Here is an 18486-nt window from a genome sequence, read left to right on the forward strand (position 1 = left end):
AGGAGAAAAAGTGCGTTATTTTGGAGATTTCTGAATGGCAATTGCCTGAATTTACAATAGGTACAATTCTCTGCAGATCAGAATGCAGTTATGTGGACTCAAATTTGCGCACCACTTTACATATATTATTACGCACTCTACAAATAATCACTGCCAAATTCTCCAAGTCATTATTTCAGCGAATACTAAGCGCCAGTTGCCTCGATTTTGAACTGAACTTGAATTTAGCATGTGAATAATTGGGTGCAAAACTCATGATTTACTTGCAGCACTGGGGTCATCCCCTAAAATCCCAACCATGACATTACCTGCTAGGAGTTTGCATGTTCTTCCTATGTTTGGGAGGGTTTGCTCCCACACTCCAAGGACATGCTGGTAGTGTAATTGGCTCTTGTATGTGTGCACATATAGGGACCTTCCCAGAGTCTGCATTGTGCTGAATATTATAAATGGCAGTTGTCTGAATTACCAACTGGTGTGATTTTTTTTGTAAATCAGCATGCAAGAATTTGGGATTAAGATTCATGTTTCTCAGTGGCCTAGTGGTTAGAGCTTCCGCCTCACAGCACTAGAATCATATGTTCAAATCCCTATCAGGACACTACCTGCATGGAGTTTGCATGTTCTTCTTGTGCTTGGGTGGGGTTTCTCTGGTTACCACCGTGCTGGAAGGAAGATTGGCTGTCCTAGTATGTGGAATAGGGACCTTAAATTGAGGGCAGAAACTGATGTACATAAAGCTGTTACATTGTTGGCACTATATTAATACCTTAAATAAATGGTTTAATTTTATAGGTACCTTAGATTGTAAGCTCATGGGGTCAGGGGCTGATGTACATAAAGCTCTGTTACATTGTTGGCACTGTATTAATAACTGAAATAAATGGTCTAATTTTATAGGGACCTTAGATTGCAAGCTCCTGAGGGCAGGGACTGATGTACATAACGCTCTGTTGCACTGTAAGCAGTATATTAATACCTGAAACAAATGGTTTAATTTTATAGGGACCTTAGATTGTTAGCTCCTGAGGGCAGGGACTGATGTACATAAAGCTCTGTTACATTGTAGGCACTACATTAATACCTGAAACAAATGGTTTAATATTATAGGGACCTTAGATTGTAAGCTCCTGAGGGCAGGGACTGATGTACATAAAGCTTTGTTACATTGTTGGCACTATAATAATAACTAAAATAAATGGTCTCATTTTTTAGGGACCATAGATTATAAGCTCTTGAGGGCAGGGACTGTTGTACATCATGCTCTGTTACATTGTAGGCAGTACATTAATACCTGAAACAAATGGTTTAATTTTATAGGAACCTTAGATTGTAAGCTCCTGAGGGCAGGGACTGTTGTACATAAAGTTCTGTTACATTGTAGGCAGTAAATTAATGCCTGAAATAATTCATTAAATTTTATAGGGACCCTAGATTGTAAGCTCCTGAGAACAGGGACTGGTGTAAATGTGCAGTATATGAAAGGTGATTTGTAAATTGTCTGCACTCTATTAATTCCTATAATAAATGTGAATTCTCAAATTTTCCAGGTGGGTTGACCGCCAGCGACTGCGCTGTCGTCTACTAATCGCACATTGCCAGCGAATGAGCCCCCCGCCTGCAGTACGCATCGCTGCAGTCACACAGCCCATTAAAACCGTTGGGGCTTTTCCAAAATAATGACAGACCTGCAGAAGCCCCCTTGCTGGGATTGGGGGATACCCTGAGGTTTTCCCCTCCTCCCACCCTCTTTCACACTTTGCTGGGCACTTACCATGGCAGGGGAGGGTAGCCCAGAACTCTTCTCCCTACACACCTACGCCATCCCCTTCCTCATTGGTCCTCAGCCCCCCCCTTGGTGCAGCAGATTGCTGGTGGCAGTACAATGGGGTACTGTGTGACAATTGCCCCCTTGTGTGTGATGCAGGAGGGAGCCCCCTCTTCCCTCTGAACCCCCCTTTGTATAGTCAGCCTGTGTGAAGAACAGCCAGGGAGGGATTCCTGAGCCTGCTCCTCTCCCTCCCTCCTCTATATAAGCGGCTGCCTGCGCTGCAGTGACAGTTGCTCAGCGGACAGTTCCTGGTGCTGAAGTCAGCGCAGGAGGACGATTGTTCCGCACTCAGAGCGAGCCATCAGTGCTGGACACGGAAAAGCCATGATCACCGGAGCCTGCTGGAGGAGCCTCCTCCTCTGCTTCTTCTTCCTGCGAGGATCTGCCCAGAATTTCCCCCAGACCAGGTTCATCTGCACCTCAGTGCCTCTAGACATGGACATGTGTACCTCCTCCATGCAGAACAGTGGTCCCACAGAGGACCTGAAGACCACTATCCTGCAGCTGCGAGAGACGGTCCTCCAGCAGAAGGAGACCATCATCAATCAGAAGGACACCATCAGGGACTTGACTGGCAAGCTGGCCAGGTGTGAGGGGCAGACAGTGCTGGAGGTGCCCTCCAATGAGCCCAAGACAGGGGCAGCCCCTGGATCCAGGAGGAAGGAGACTGGGACCCCCAAAAACACCATGGGAGACCTGTCCAGGACCCCCACTGCTGAGACCCTTACCCAGCTGGGACAGACCCTGCAAAGCCTGAAGACCAGGCTGGAAAACCTGGAGGTAAGGATGGCTCATGGCTTGTATGGTCAGTAGAATGCATGGAAATAGGTATTCAGTCAGACATTGGGGAAAAAGTGTGCAGAGGTTGTAATGGGGGCTTGTGTGCTTCCCTTCTCTGGTGGGATATGGCTGGGTGCAGGACATAATGGGAGTTGTGGGACATGGATGGGTGCAGGACATCATTGGGGTGGCGGGACATGGCTGAGTGCAGGACATAATAGGGGTGGTCGGACATGGCTGGGTGCAGGTTATAATGGGGGTGGTGGGACATGGCTGGGTGCAGGATATAATGGGGGTGGTGGGACATGGATGGGTGCAGGATATAATGGGGGTGGTGGGACATGGCTGGGTGCAGGATATAATGGGGGTGGTGGCACATGGATGGGTGCAGGACATCATTGGGATGGTGGGACATGGCTGAGTGCAGTACATAATAGGGGCGGTGGGACATGGCTGGGTGCAGGTTATAACGGGGGTGGTGAGACATGGCTGGGTGCAGGATATAATGGGGGTGGTGGGACATGGCTGGGTGAAGGATATAATGGGGGTGGTGGGACATGGCTGGGTAAAGGACATCATGGGTTAGTGGGAAATGGCTGGGTGCTGAACATAATGGAGGTGGTAGGATATGGCTGGGTGCAGAATGGGGGTGGTGGGGCATGGAGCAGACTTGAGATATAGTGAGGGTGTGTGGAATATGGCTGGATGAGGGGGTGTAGGACAAAGTAGGGGGGCATGGCTGGCTGCAGTACCTTTTGGGGGGGGGTGAAACATGGTAAAGGAGACCTGAAAAAATGACTTGCTTCTTGACATGGTGTTGATAGGGGAGGATTTGGGACACAGGGGGGAGATATGGCGACGTATACCTGGGATATGTCTGGGTGTGGAACATAGTTGGAGGATTTGGGACATGGTGAAGGAGACCTGAGAAATGGCTGAATGTGGGACATGGAGGGTGGCTGTGGGACAGAAAGGGGGTACAGGATATGGTGAAGGGGACCTTCATGGCTGGGCGTTGGACGTGGTTAGGGGATTTGGGACATGGTGAAGGAGACCTGGGACATGGCTGGCTGTGGGACATGGTTGGAGGATTTGGGACATGGTGAAGGAGACCTGAGAAATGGCTGGGTGTGGGACATAGAGGGTGGCTGTGGGACAGGAAGGGGGTACAGGACATGGTAAAAGGGACCTTCATGGCTGGGTGTGGGACATGGTTGGGGGATTTGGGACATGGTGAAGGAGACCTGGGACATGGCCTGCTTTGGGACATGGAGGGTGGCTTTGGGACAGGAATGGAGTACAGGGCATGGTTAAGGGGACCTTCATTGCTGGGTGTGGGACATGAAGAGGGTGCAGAAAATAGTGAAAGAGACAGCTGGGTGTGGGCAGGGCTGCTGTTAATAATCACAGTGCTGTTAGAAATCACGGCTACTTGACAGCCCCCCCCCCCCCCCCCCAATATAGCAAATTAATAATTTCACCATAAAATACACTAAAACCATTATTAGCGGACACAAACATAACACAGAATCTGTGTGAATTAGACCTTTTTTAAATAGTTTTTTGCATTCTTTAAACATTTTTTTAATAATTGTTTTTAAAAAATCTTTACATTTTTTTAAAATGATTTGATTTTACAATTTTTGAAAAAAGATTTTTTTCACAATTTGTTATTTTTTTACGGGACAGGCAAGCTGTGAGTGCCGTGGGGGTGGGGGGGGGCAGCACAGTGACAGGGGGGCAGGCAGGGAGGATCAGAAGCAGGCAGAACAGGGAAGGGGATTGGTGTGGGGGAAGCAATTACAGGAACAATGCCCGGTGTCTATGTCTCTCCTTGCAGCAGCTGAAAGTTGGCAGGAGGGAGAGAAACTGTCTTTCAGCTGCTGCAGAGAGGTGCACAGGGCATCCTTCTGTAATTGTCCCTCTGTCCGACCACACTGATTCCCTCTGCTGTCTGGGCCCCCCTGTGTGCCCAGGCCCCTTACAGGAGGACTGGTGGTCTTCCCCTCTCAGTGGCCCGGGTTGTAGGACATGAAAAGGCTGCGAGAGATAGTGGGGGTTTGGGACATGCAGAAAAGCGAGACAAAGCTATGGAGATTGATGCACGATTCTGTCTTTTTCACTCATTATGATAACTTACTGGTGCGGTATTTGTTCCTTTTTTTTTGAGTCCCCGAGTGTTTGAAGCACCGAGTATCTCAAGCAGTGATGATTGTAAAGTCGGCAGAATAATCAGAAGAGAGCGTGTTGGTGAATACAATGTTCTCGGCAGTACATTCACCTATTGCTGTTAACATTAGAAAAGGAACAATTGTTCTGGCTGCATTGATGGCGATAATCATGGTGCTGTCAACCAGCTGCCAAGAGTCACCAAGACCGACATGTCTTCTGGATGGCAGGAAATATGACATTGGTTGACCAGCCTTCAGATTGTGGCCATATGCAGCCTAATACATTGAAGCCATATCAAAGATTTAAGCCTCTTTTGAGCCTGTTTGGTAGTGAATGGGGTTAACTCTTGAGTTACACAAAGAGAATTTTCCTCGGAAAAACTCGGCATGGTGGAACATCACCATTTCTCTTTGGCATTAGGACTGCGCCAAGTGCCCTCTGCATACAGTTGTGTTGGTTTGGAGTTCCTCAGAAATCTGTCCCTTCATGGCCAGTCTAAGGTGCCCATAGACAGGATACAACTGCTTCCCAATCAGGAAATGGTCACCCATCTGTGATCTCAGCAATGACCAGCTTTGGCAGAGGAGTTGATCACCCTTGTTGGGTTTTACCAGTTGATCACCGGGGGTTGCCTGCTGAGCTCATAAATGTGTACACTCGGTTGATAACAAGCATACATGCTGATGCTTTTTGCTTAATGTAACTAAAGTCATTGGGCATGTGGACCATCATCTCATGTCTGTGGGTGATCTGCTCAATGCCTGGCCGCCCTTGAAATAGCAGCCTGAGGCTTTACTTATCCAGAGATGAAGCCTCAACAATCACCCACATGGTTACCTAAGTCAATAAGCTGCTAATGGTTTTAATTGAGAAAGTCGAATGTTTAGTAATGTTTGTGACAAGCCACTTAACTGACGGTGTGACATGTCCCCCCCCCCCCCCTTTCCCTGCCCCTTTGCAGCAATACAGCAGAGGGAACTCATCTGTTCAAGCCAGCAGTCTGAAAGATTTGTTGCAGACCAAAATAGACGACTTGGAGAAGCAAGTCCTGTCCAGGGTCAACAACCTAGAAGAAGGGAAGGTCAACGTGAAGAACGAGACAGAGCTGAGGGGCAAAATAGAGAATGCCCTCACCTCTCTACAGCAGAGGATCACCGACCTGGAAAAAGGTGCGGAGAATATGCTGAGGGTACAATGTGATTGCAGCCGTCTGCCTGTGTATGTGCACCCAAAAAACAGCTCCCCGTATTCCACAACATTGCCTGGCAAGAATGTCACAACCCATACATTGTGCAATTGTTTGAAGGATTTGTATTTATAGAATTTTCAGTTTTCAGTCTGTGGTGTGATTCAGGCATCTGCAGCTTCTGTTTAAGAACATAATGCAAGCAACCCTCCCCCCCCCCCATCTTTTTTCTTTCTTTCTCCCTCTATTGTTCTCCCTCTGTTTCCTTATCAAACCGCTCCCTACCCTCCACTCCTTTTCATCGCCCTCCCTTTCCCCTTTTCCTTTCTTTACCCGCACCCTCCTTCCTTCTTATCTCTCCCATTTATCCCCTTCTTACCCTTCTCTCTTTTCCTTTCCTCTCCTCCCTCTCAACTCTTTCCCTTACCTCTTCTCCTTACTTTCCTCATCTCCCTGCTCTCTTCTTTCCCTACCTTCTCTCCTTCCCTCCACTCTCCCTTTTCTGCAATACCATCATCTTTCTCTCCCTTCTCTCTTCTTTTTGTTCTTCTCCCCTTTCCTCTCCTCCACTCTCTTCCCCTACAACTCCTCTCCTCTCCTCAATCCCCTCCAACTCATCACCTCTGTTCTCTTTTCCGTTCCACTTATTTCCTCTCTTCCCTACCATGTCCTGACCTTTCCTCTCCTCCCATTCCTCTTTCTCTCCTCTTCCTTAATCTCCTCTCTCTCCTTCCCTCTCTCCTTTCCTTCTTTCTTTGTCTCTTTCTGTCTCACAAATCCAATCTTCCAATTTGACTTTTCATTCTTTCCATTCAATTTTCTCTCTTCCCTCTTTCACTATCAATCCCTTTTTATCCTTCCATCTTTTCTCTCGTCCCACTTTTTGTCTCCCATGTCTTCTATTCTCTCTTTCGTTCTCTCCTCTCCTCTCCCTCTCTCCTTTCCCCTCAGTCTCTCCTTCTCCCTCTTTCTCCTCTCTCTCTCCTCTCTCCTTTCATCTCTCCCCTGCCCTCTCTCATCTCCCTCTCACATTTTGTTTCCTTTCCTCTCCTCTCCCTTCCATCTCTCCTTTTCTCTCGTCTCCTCTTCTCTACCATCCTCTCCACTTCTCCCCCCCCCCATCTCTCCTCTTTCTCTACTGTCATCTTCCTCTCTCCTTTTCTCTCCTCTCCATCTCTTCTTTTCTCTTCTCTCCTTTCCTCTCCTCTCCCCCCGCCTCTTCTCTTCTTGTCTCCCTCTCTCCTCTTTCTTTCTCTCCTCTTCCTCCCTCCTTTCCTATCTGTTTCTCCTTTCCTCTGCTATCTCCTCCTTCTCTCTCTCTCCTCTCTTCTTTCATCTCTCCTCTGTCTCTATTCTCCGCTCCACTCCTCATTTCCTCTCTCTTATCTCCCTCTCACCTTTCCTTTCCTCTCCTCTCCCTCTATCTCTCCCTTTCTTTCCCCTATTCTCTCCTCTTTTCTCCGCTCTGTCTCTCCCTTCTTCTCTTTCTCTCTTTTCATCTCCCTCTCTCCTTTTCTCTCCTCTCTATCTCATCCCCCCCCCAATCTCTTCTCATCTCCTCTCCTCTTCCCTCATCTCCCTCTCACTGCTCCTTTCCTCTCCCATCCATCTCGCTCCTTTTCTCTCTTCTCCTCTTCTCTCCTGTTCTCCCTCTTCTCCCCTTTCCGTCTCTCCCTTCCTCTCTCTCCTCTTTCTCTCCTCTCATCTCCCTCTCTTCTTTTCTGTCCTCTCCGCTCCTCTTCTCCCAGCTCCTTCTCCCCTCTCTTCTCCTCCCCTCCCCTCTCCTCTCATCTCCCTTGCTTCTTTTCTCTCCTCTCCGCTCTTCTTCTCCAATCTCTCCTCTCCTCCCAGCTCCCTCTCCCCTCTCTTCTCCTCCCCTCCCCTCTCATCTCCCTTGCTTCTTTTCTCTCCTCTCCGCTCTTTTTCTCCAATCTCTCCTCTCCTCCCAGCTCCCTCTCCCCTCTCTTCTCCTCCCCTCTCCTCTCATCTCCCTCGCTTCTTTTCTCTCCTATCCGCTCCTCTCCTCCCATCTCCCTCTCTCCTCTCCTCTGTCTCTTTCTACCTCTGTTCACCCTCTTACCCCCCCCCCCCCCCCTCTATTTTCTTTATCCCCTTGCTGTGTCTCTGTGCTATATAACATGATTGCAGGTCGGATTCTGTGCTGCAGTTACATAACATGAAGAGTCAGGGAGGAATTTATTTCAGAGCTCTTAGCCTTGGCCCACATTGAATGCCTCTGTGTATTGCTACCTGCACAGTACTGGAGAGTGCATTCACATTGCAGACATCTGTACACGTCGGTCGAGGTGACCTACGAAGGATTTAGCTCTCTCAGCATTTCCCTCTCCCCCCCCCCCCCCCCCAGACCTCAGTTTTTCTATGTAGCTGGCTCTATTGAAGCCGCCTGCCACGATATGCCATCAGAATAATGATCAGTGTTTGCAATTTGTTGTTTTATATCGCTGTAAGAAATAACCAGAGCTTTCCTTACTAATGCGAACTGCAGCCTCGGCTGGGGCTGGGTTATGGTGCCTCCTAGTGACATATCTGGGGAAGTTACAGAATTTTTGAAACTTTTCTTAGGATGATGTCATAGTGATGGTGTGTTTTTATGCTGCAGTTTGATTGTGATTGGTGACAGTGATGTTGGTTTGGGGGATTCACATCATTGATTATTCCGTGGTTTGTCCGGAGACGCAGGAAAATGTAACAAAGGCTGCAGCACAATAGTTCATACAAATAACACATCTGCTTCGGTTTATTCAGCCTGATTGCATTTTAGTAATGAAATGATAAATTCGGTTGGGTTTTAAATCTTAACAGGATGAAAATACAAGGCAACCATTACTGACCGCCTTCTGCAAATACTAATCGGCTGTAACTAATCTGGAACAAGTATGCAGCCAGTGAGGTCAGCTTGCCAGGTCAGTGACTTATTGAAGCCATTGGATGAGAAGAACAACTAAGCAATTTGCATTTCCAGAAGGCGGTCAGCTGCGGCAGCTTCCATATTTAGTGCTGTGACAGCTTCCCTTTAATCCAGCAGCAGGACCCCTGATATGTTAACAATGCTGAGGGTTCTAAAATGAACGGATAAGCGTGCAACTACTCAAGCAAAATGTAATAAAAGTGTATAGAAAGCCGCAACAGTTTTTGGATGTTGGGGGAAGTTTTGAACCCCTGTTCCCCGCTCTGGAGATTTATCTAGGGTTGCCACCTGTCCAGGATTCACCCGGACGGTTTGGAATAATGTGTCTGGGTTTCAGACTGTCTCAAACCCGGACACATTATTTAGACTGGCCTGTGGCTTCCCAGCAGGTTTGCTGGCTGCAGTTGTCTAAGATGAGAGTGTCTGTTACTCTCTTTCACACTCCCCCAACACATACAGACAGGAGAGGAGAGAGGGCTCAATCTGCACCTCTCCCCCCCCCTCCCACCCCTACCCCTCTTTGTCTGCCCACACTCCAATCCCTGGCACTGCGCCTCAGAAAAGGGAAATTTGGGCCAGAAATTTGAAGTCCAGCAGCCTCAGATCCAACTGGATGAGAGGTGCTGACTGTCAAGAGGTGAGTGAGCTCACCATCCATCCATCTGTGATTGAAGTTTCCCCCCTTCACTCTCTTGCCTCTGAGTAAGTACACAAATTCAAATCAGGGTTCTCAGAGCACCCTTTATATCATAGTTCCCCTTTACACCAGAGGCCACAGTCTTTCCCCTTATATCAGAGTTCTCTCCGTACATCAGAGTTCTCAGTGTTCCCCCTTAGATCAGTGTTCCCAGAGCATCCCTTATGTTAGAGTCCCCAGAGTTCTCCCTTACATCAGAGTCTGCAGAGTCCCCCCTTACAGTGAAAGGGAACTCTGTGAGTTCAGATGTAAAGGGGGAACTCTGTGGCCTCTGATGTAAAGGGGAACTCTTGTTATTAACTTCATATGATTAGAAATGTTATTTAGTAGCAAAATATATGTATAGTTTATACTATAAAAAAAAAAAAATTGCTGTGTGCCGCTAAAGTGTTCTGGTTTGATTTGAAGAAAAGGTGGCAACCCTAGATTTATCCTCTCTGTTTGTCCTGATGATTATTTATCTCCTGTATAGAAATATAAATATTTGGGGAATCCAACATTTTTGGGGATGTTCACAGAAAAAAGGAAGCATTGGGAAATCTTATTGGTTTGGTGACAACTAATGTCGCGTACACACGACTGGACTTTTCGACAGCAAAGGTCCGCCGGAACGAATCCGTCGGACAGTTCAATCGTGTGTGGGCTCCATCGGACCTTTGCTGTCCAAAAATCTGATGGACTTTAGAAATAGAACGTCTCAATTTTTACGGCCGGAACTCCGCCGGACCCAGTTTCTTCAAAATCCGTTCGTGTGTGTGCTAGTCCACCGGACAAAAAACGACGCTAGGGCAGCTATTGGCTACTGGCTATTGAACTTCCTTATTCTAGTCCGGCCATACGTCATCACGTTCGAATCTGTCGGACTTTGGTGTGATTGTGTGTGGCCAAATCCGTTCATTTGGAAAGTCCGTCGGAACTCCGCCGAAAGTCCGTCGGGAAGACCGACGGACCTAGTCCGTCGAAAAAGTCCGGTCGTGTGCATAAGAAGGGATTTGCCCTCACTTCCTGTTGTGTCTCCAGGACAGGAACTGTCAGAAAATCTCTTCAAAGGGAAAAAATAGTGACCGAAAAATATATAGAAAATCATGCTTTGGTTTCATCCAATTAGAAACAAAATTATTTTACATAAAAGGGGCGTGTCTATACAAATGACATCATCTTTTGACTTCCAATGACATCACGGCTTTGCATGTGACTGTGTCATCTCCGCTGATAGATTTCATTGTGCATTGGCTTTCCCTGCACCAAGCACAGCTGCCTTTCTGTGGGGTGCTGGGGGTGAAGGTGCCGCTTTGCCAAGGGAGGATGGAACCAAGGCCACATGGGAAGCATGCAACAGTCTATTACACACATATGCTTGAACTTCCAAAAGGCAAATACAAACATTAGCAGCGCTAATCGATCGACATTCAGATCAACATATTGGCTCGGGTCATGGAAAGTCTATTCAAGATGTTCAGAGACAACGGGCCCCACACCTGCAATGACGGGTGATGCCCGGGCTATTTCCTACCATTTCATTCCAAATAACCCTAAGACAATCCTGCTTAGGGGCAGATTATGGAAAGACGTACTCTGAGTATTATCTCGGTAGAGGTGCCAAATAATCACTATTGCTCCACCGGGATTAGGAGAGATTTTTTTACCTTCAATAATCCGGTCTAGAAGTCACAGGTTAGGCTTGTGTTCGAATCTCAGGCCTAATGCCTCTGGAAAATGAATCTTGCTTGTCTTCTCCATCTCTTTAGGTCAAAAGGAGAACAGGCCCGCCGACAAATTCCAGCTCACTTTCCCCTTGAGGACAAACTACATGTATGCCAAAGTAAAGAAGAGCCTTCCGGAAATGTACGCCTTCACCGTGTGCATGTGGCTCAAATCCAACGCCTCCCCAGGGGTGGGGACTCCATTCTCATATGCAGTACCAGGCCAAGCCAACGAGCTGGTGCTTATTGAGTGGGGGAACAATCCAATGGAAATATTAATCAACGACAAGGTAATAAAATCATCAGTCTTCGTTTTTCGATTTAGGGAGGTGCACAGAGTTCAGGAGGGTTTTAGGCAAAGAGGTGCTTGAAGTGAGCACATGGTCAGGATGTGGTTTTTAAAGAATTAACATATTCCTAACAAACAATTAACCAGCTTTAAGTCAAGTTCTTATTGACCTCTGTAGCCACAGGCACCGTTAAAAAAATAATTCTTAAAATAATAATGGTTGTAAACCTCAGACATTACATACGAACAAAGCATATCCCTCTATAGTGTGTACTTGTCTCACTCCAGAGCAGCAAGTGTCATTTCTGTCTGCTGCCTCCTTCCTCTGCTATCTGTATGATTTCCTGACACCAAGAGCTAAAAGGTGACAGGGGAATGAGCTCCAGCTGATTAACAGCATCGGATCTATTCCTGTGTGCTGTATGAAAGGGAGTGTGTCCCTCCCCTCCAACCAGCTCTTCTCAGTGTAACTTCAGCTCTCCTCCCCCTTTTTTGGAATGCTTAGACAAACTCAAAAATTTCTTGGGTACAACTTATGTAGGAGGATTTGTTTCATCTCTGTGTTTCCCCTGATGCCAGTCATCTCACTGGGTATATGGAGGGTTTACAACCACTTTATCTTCAGAAGCACTACTCCTTCAAATCATTCTGAGCAACTCAACCCCCCCCCCCCCTCCCCTCTCCTATCAGTGCCCTTAGCAGCTCAGCTTCCCTGCCTTCCCTCTCCTATCAGTGACTCAGCAGCTCAGCTCACCTGCCTTCCCTCTCCTATCAGTGACTCAGCAGCTCAGCTCCACCTCCTTCCCTCTCCTATCAGTGACTCAGCAGATCAGCTCCACCTCCTTCCCTCTCCTATCATTGACTCAGCAGCTCAGCTCCACCTCCTTCCCTATACTATCAGTGACTCAGCAGCTCAGCTCCACCTCCTTCCCTCTCCTAGCAGTGACTCTGCAGCTTAGCTCCACCTCCTTCCCTCTCCTAGCAGTGACTCAGCAGCTCAGCTCGACCTCCTTCCTTATCCTAGCAATGACTCAGCAGCTCAGCTCCACCTCCTTCCCTCTCCTAGTAGTAACTCAGCAGCTCAGCTCCCTGGCTTTCCCTCTCCTAACAGTGACTCGGCAGCTCAGCTTCACTCCTTCCCTCTCCTAGGAGTGACCCGGCAGCTCAGCTTCACTCCTTCCCTCTCCTAACAGTGACCCAGCAGCTCAGCTCCCCTTCCTTCCCTCTCCTAGCAGTGACTCAGCAGCTCAGAGCTGTGTTAAATTTTGAGTTAAGCGCTACCGTAAACCTTCCTTCATTAGTCTCTGAATTATACATAGGATGTCTTCAAACATGCTGGCAGGGCATGATGTACAAACTGTATATTCTGGATGTCTGTTCACACAATTTTTCACCCCATGTGGTGCAGATGTGCAGATTCCCCCTGCTGTACCACCCCCGTCCCCACAGCTCTGCTGGCTTCCTCACTTTCCTCTCCCGATGGCTGCTGCTGGAGGCACACAGGGCAATGTTTCAGGGTGAACACAGATCATTGATCAGTAGTGTGTTCAGTAGTGTGTTCATTCATAACAGGTTCCACACTGACTGGTACCTGGCCTTTCCTGTAGATCCTCATTAAGTGACAGCAACATTAGGTGCCCAGGAAAGCATCTGCTCGGGGCAGTCCGTGTTCTAGATAATTTGAGTCTCTTCTTTTTTTTAACAGGTAGCAAAATTACCTTTTGTAATTAATGATGGCAAATGGCACCATATCTGCATTGCCTGGACAACACGGGACGGTGTGTGGGAAGCGTACCAAGATGGCGTACTTCGAGGAAATGGGGAAAACTTGGCACCTTACCACCCCATCAAACATCAGGGAGTGCTGGTGCTGGGGCAGGAACAGGTAAATGTGTTAGAAAACCTTAAATTATTATCTACCTTGCTGTACAAGTCCCCGATTACAAACATGTTTTCATGACAATGGCTGTTTTCCTGCTTTCCCGTAAACGTTCACGTTTTATATAAAAACCCAGCTTCATAGTAATAACTGCTTAGGATGTTTTAGCTGAGAGCTTTATGCAATAATTTTAAGTATATAAAACAATTCATGCAAATGTTGGTGGTCAGTGCTGTGTGTCTCCTCAAATGGTGGTCAGTGCTGTGTGCCTCCTCAAATGTTGGTGATCAGTGGGATGCGCCTCCTCAAATATTGGTGGTCAGTGCTGTGTGCCTCCTCAAATGTTGGTGGTCAGTGGTGTGTGCATCCTCAAATGTTGGTGGTCAGTGGTGTGTGCATCCTCAAATGTTGGTGGTCAGTGGTGTATGCCCTCTAAAATCTTGATGGTCAGTGGTGTGTGTCTCCTCAAATGTTGGTAGTCAGTGGTGTGTGCCTCCTCAAATGTTGGTGGTCAGAGGGATGTGCCTCCTCAAATGTAAGTGGTTTGTGCCTCCTCATATGATGGTGGTCAGTGCTGTGTGCCCACTCAAATGTTGGTAGTCAGTGGTGTGTGTCTCCTCAAATGTTGGTGGTCAGTGGGATGGACTCTGAAATCTTGATGGTCAGTGGTGTGTGTTCTCTCAAAAGTTGGTGGTCAGTGCTGTGTGACTCCTCAAATGTTGGTGGTCAGTGGTGTGTGTCCCCTCAATGTTTATGGTCAGTGCTGCATGCCTGCTCAAATGTTGGTGATCAGTGTTGTATGCCCCCCTCAAATGTTGGTGATCAGTGCTGTGTGTCTCCTCAAATGTTGGTAGTCAGTGCTGTGTGTCTCCTCAAATGTTGATGGTCAGTGTTGTATGCCCCCCTCAAATGCTGGTGGTCAGTAATGTGTGTCTGGTCAGTGCTGTGTGCCTCCTCAGATGTTTGTGGCCAGTGCTGTGTGCCTCCTCAAATGTTGGTGGTCAGTGTTGTGTGCCTCCTCAAATGTTGAAGGTCAGTGGGATATGCCTCTTCAAATGTTGGTGGTCAGTGGTGTGTGCCTCCTCAAATGTTGGTGGTCAGTGATGTGTGTTTCCTCAAATGTTGGTGGTCAGTGGGATGTGTCTACTCGGATGTTGGTGGTCAGTGTTGTGTGCCTCCTCAAATGTCAGTGGTCAGTTTTGTGTGCCTCCTCCAATTTTGATGGTCAGTGTTGTGTGTCTCCTCAAATGTTGGTGGTCAGTGAGATGTGTCTCCTCAAATTTTGGTGGTCAGTGGGATGTGCCTCCTCAAATGTCGGTGGTCAGTGTTGTGTGCCTCCTCAAATGTCGGTGGTCAGTTTTGTGTGCCTCCTCCAATTTCGGTGGTCAGTGTTGTGTGTCTCCTCAAATATTGGTGGTCAGTGAGATGTGTCTCCTCAAATATGATGTGTGATGTGTGCCTCCTCAAATGTTGGTAGCCAGTGGGATGTGTGTGTCTCCTCAAATGTTGGTGGTCAGTGTTGTGTGCTTCCTCAAATGTTGGTGACCAGTGGGATGTGCCTCCTCATTTATTGGTGGTCAGTGGGATGTGCCCTCTCAAATATTGGTGGTCAGTGGAATGTGTCCCCTCAAATACAGGTACATTTGAGTAACGCATGGATCCTAATGTTGGTTACAATTTGTAGCCAAAGTAGTCACCTTGGTGGTCCACAAGAGCAGTGTTACTTACCTGATAAACAATGCACAGGTCCTGCACCACTTGTTCCAATCTCTTGGGCAGGCGATGTTGGGCCGGAACTATACTGGCAGTGTAGGGTCGAATATGTATCCTCCTTGCTGAGAGTCAAAGTGAGGCCGCGTACACACGCGGGGACTGTTCGCTCAACTTTGTCCGCTGAACAGTGTTTCGGCGGACAGTCCGCTCGTGTGTGGGCTTCAGCGGACAGTTTCAGCGGACAGTCTGCTGAACAAAGTTTTTCGGAATTTCCGAAAAACTGTCCGCTGAAACTTTGTTTCAGCGGACAGTCCCCTCGTGTGTAGGCTTGTTCGTCAAACAAAGTTCCGCGCATGCTCAGAAAGAATTTATACGCCGAAGATTGCATTGCAGTGTATAGGACGTCGTTTTCTAGTCCCGTCGTACGTGCCGTTCACGTCATCGCGCACGGTTTCAGCGGACTGTTCGTTCGTCGTGTGTGGGCAAGTCCGTCCATGCTATTTTTGAGCGGACTGTCCGCTGAAACTGTTTGACGAACAAAGTTGAGCGGACAGTCCCCGCGTGTGTACGCGGCCTGACTTGCTTTGAAGGAATTTGCTAAGCCCACACAGAAACACATTTTGCAGCATTGATTATATTGCTTTTATAAAACACGTTATTTACACTCTTGTTCTGCATAAATTGACCAAAAACAAATGTTGTTTAGGCTATATTCTCTTCTCAACAAATGTTTTTTTTTATTACAAAATAAATAAACCAAAATGAGTCAGCGCTGCACCACGAATAAACCGTGATTGTGTGAATTTCCAACTTGAATTTCCAAGCTAAGTCCACGTGTAGTGTTCTTCAGTAATTATCCTCTTGAGTATTGATAGATATCTCTTCTGTCCAGTGTTCATTTTGATGTCAAATTTTGATTTAGTCGTAGTCTTTTGACTAAAATTCCGTTTTAGTTTAAGTCTTATTTTAGTCATCTGAATTGTTTTAGTTTTAGTCTTATTTAGTTAACTAAAATCTAATGGGCTTAGTTTAACTATAATGCATTGTTGAAGCATTTCTCTAGAATTGCCAAACTTATGATATACTCCTAGAATAAAAATCGAATAATATGTAGTGCAATTTTTAAATGTAAAAAACAAAAAAAACTAACTGTAATCTCTATTGGCTGTAATGCCATTGTACATATTACCTGAACATAATACCAATATTAAATTAAGAAAAAAAAATAAATAAGCTTTTTTCTTTTTTTTTCTTTTAGCAGCATAGTATATCCCCCTACTTTTTCCTATGTGGTAATGCAGTGTTCATTTTTGATTTAGTTTTAGTCATAGTCTTTAGCCCCATACACACTATCAGATTTTCTGCTGATTTTTGTCTTTAGATTTACCAAAACCATGTAGTGCAAGGTCCTGCCTGATTGCATACAAATTGAAACTCCTAAGGTTTGACCTCATATTATATGGTTTTGGTAAATCTGAAGGAAAAAATTAGCAGAAAATCTCATAGTGTGTATGGGGCTTTTTGACTAAAATGCCATTTTAGTTGTAGTCATATTTTAGTCATCTGAATTATTTTAGTTTTAATCATATTTTAGTCAACTAAAATAGTGTTTTTTGCTTCTGCAAAATTACCGTAACCACCACCATTAGCCCCACTGTATAGAAAAGATGGTAATCCCTCTGAAGAAGCCATGCCCGGTGGCGTAATGTGTAAGAGGGGGCTGCTCCGGCAACCTAAGACACAGGAGTGGCCGCACAGGCGCCGCCTCTCCTTTCCACCACCGCCACCCTCCCTATACATGCACCCAGCCCCTTTCAGGATGCCAGGCGCATAAATTACTATGACAGGGAGGGGCGGGGGGTGTGTTTTTGTGAAGAACCTGATTAGAGCCAGAGGCTCTAATAGGCTTCAAAATAGGGTGGTCTCGGGCTGCAGAGCATTTGCGCCTGGACCACACCCAGTTTTAAATTATTTGCATGGAAATGTATGATGCTAATCCAGGGTGCGGGTGGCATTCAGGGCAGCCCTGGCATTTAGAAGGGGATTGAAAATCTGCCTCTGCTTAGGTCTGCTCCATCTACCCCTCACTGCCAAGAAAGGTAAGACTCTAATGTGAAAGGATGGGGGGGGGGGGGACTAAGGACTCTGATTTGAAAGGGACTGAGGAGTTTGATGTGGGAACGGGGAAAGGACGGTAGACATTCCATCTTTTTTTTTTTTTGCACAGAACGAATGTACTGTGGACTAATAGCTATGCACATTTTTTGTTATAAATAGACCCCTGCCTATTCCGTGTTCTATGTGGAAGTTACATTTTTGTTTCCATGTCAGACAACATTGACAAACAGATCTTTTTCCCTTTTGAAGGACACGCTAGGAGGCGGGTTTGATGCCACCCAGGCTTTCGTTGGCGAGCTCGCTCATTTCAACATGTGGGACAGAAAGCTGACGGTCGGAGAGGTCTACAATCTGGCGACGTGCAGTAACAAAGCGCTGACCGGCAACGTCATCAGCTGGGCAGAAACCAACATTGAGATCTTCGGCGGGGCCACCAAGTGGACATTCGATGCATGCCGCCAAATCAACTGAAGCCTGCGGATTCCCTGTCTTGGCGAGACAAAAAAATTCTTACCATCGGCCTCATCCTGCACTTGCCTTTCAAACGTGAAAATGTTGGGGGAGGGGGGTGGGGGGTGCGGGGGGATTCATCATCTAAAAAAAAAAGGTGGTTCGATTTAACTTTTTTTTTTTTTTTTTTTTTTTCAACCTGCAAAATGACAAAACAGGAAAAAAAAAAAAACCTAAACAAGCCAAACCACATTATTCAACCCATTGTTTCGTTTTACATCAATCACGTTTTGCATTCGTGAGCGAGAAAGCTTGATTTTTTTTTATTTTTTTTTTCTTATTTTATAGGAAAGGCATGCAAATAGTTCAGCAGGACATTTTTCAGTTTTTTTTTTTTATTTTAGGGAGATCTCACTTTTTCTATCCCTTTTTGATTTTTTTTTTACATTGCCAACTTGGTTTAACCTCTTGGCTGCTGGAAAGCTCTGCACACCGGATGGGAGCTCTAGATGTCTCCAGCAGCGTCGGGGGGTTAATCCGGAGTGCCTTGCGCTGGTACAAAGATTCAGCACATTTCTCATCCTTTGCATTACTTTCTATAGACGTGTAATAATAACGGTATTTGTTGGCTAATGCGGCTCGAGCTTGCCCATCCGCAGCTGTGTTCATTCTGTTTCGGATTGCTGTCATTGAGAGCTTTTGACCTGAACTGGTTGTGTGACCTTCAGTCAGGGTTTTT

At 46.6% G+C, this 18486-nt stretch overlaps 1 protein-coding gene across 1 annotated transcript; it reads left to right on the top strand.

Annotated features, from left to right (window-relative positions):
• The first annotated feature begins 2035 nt into the window (after positions 1-2035).
• Positions 2036-17850, top strand: NPTX1 (neuronal pentraxin 1). The gene is made up of 5 exons (XM_077458741.1): positions 2036-2611; positions 5745-5952; positions 11344-11588; positions 13293-13472; positions 17547-17850. The coding sequence occupies exons 1-5, from the start codon at positions 2156-2158 to the stop codon at positions 17766-17768; spliced, it is 1311 nt and encodes a 436-aa protein (XP_077314867.1). The 5' UTR covers positions 2036-2155; the 3' UTR covers positions 17769-17850.
• The last annotated feature ends 636 nt before the right edge of the window (positions 17851-18486 follow it).

The sequence above is a fragment of the Lithobates pipiens genome, unplaced genomic scaffold (assembly GCF_037356315.1).
Source record: "Lithobates pipiens isolate NorthernLeopardFrog02 unplaced genomic scaffold, aLitPip1_a1.2 Scaffold_28, whole genome shotgun sequence".
Classification (NCBI taxonomy): Eukaryota; Metazoa; Chordata; class Amphibia; order Anura; family Ranidae; genus Lithobates; species Lithobates pipiens.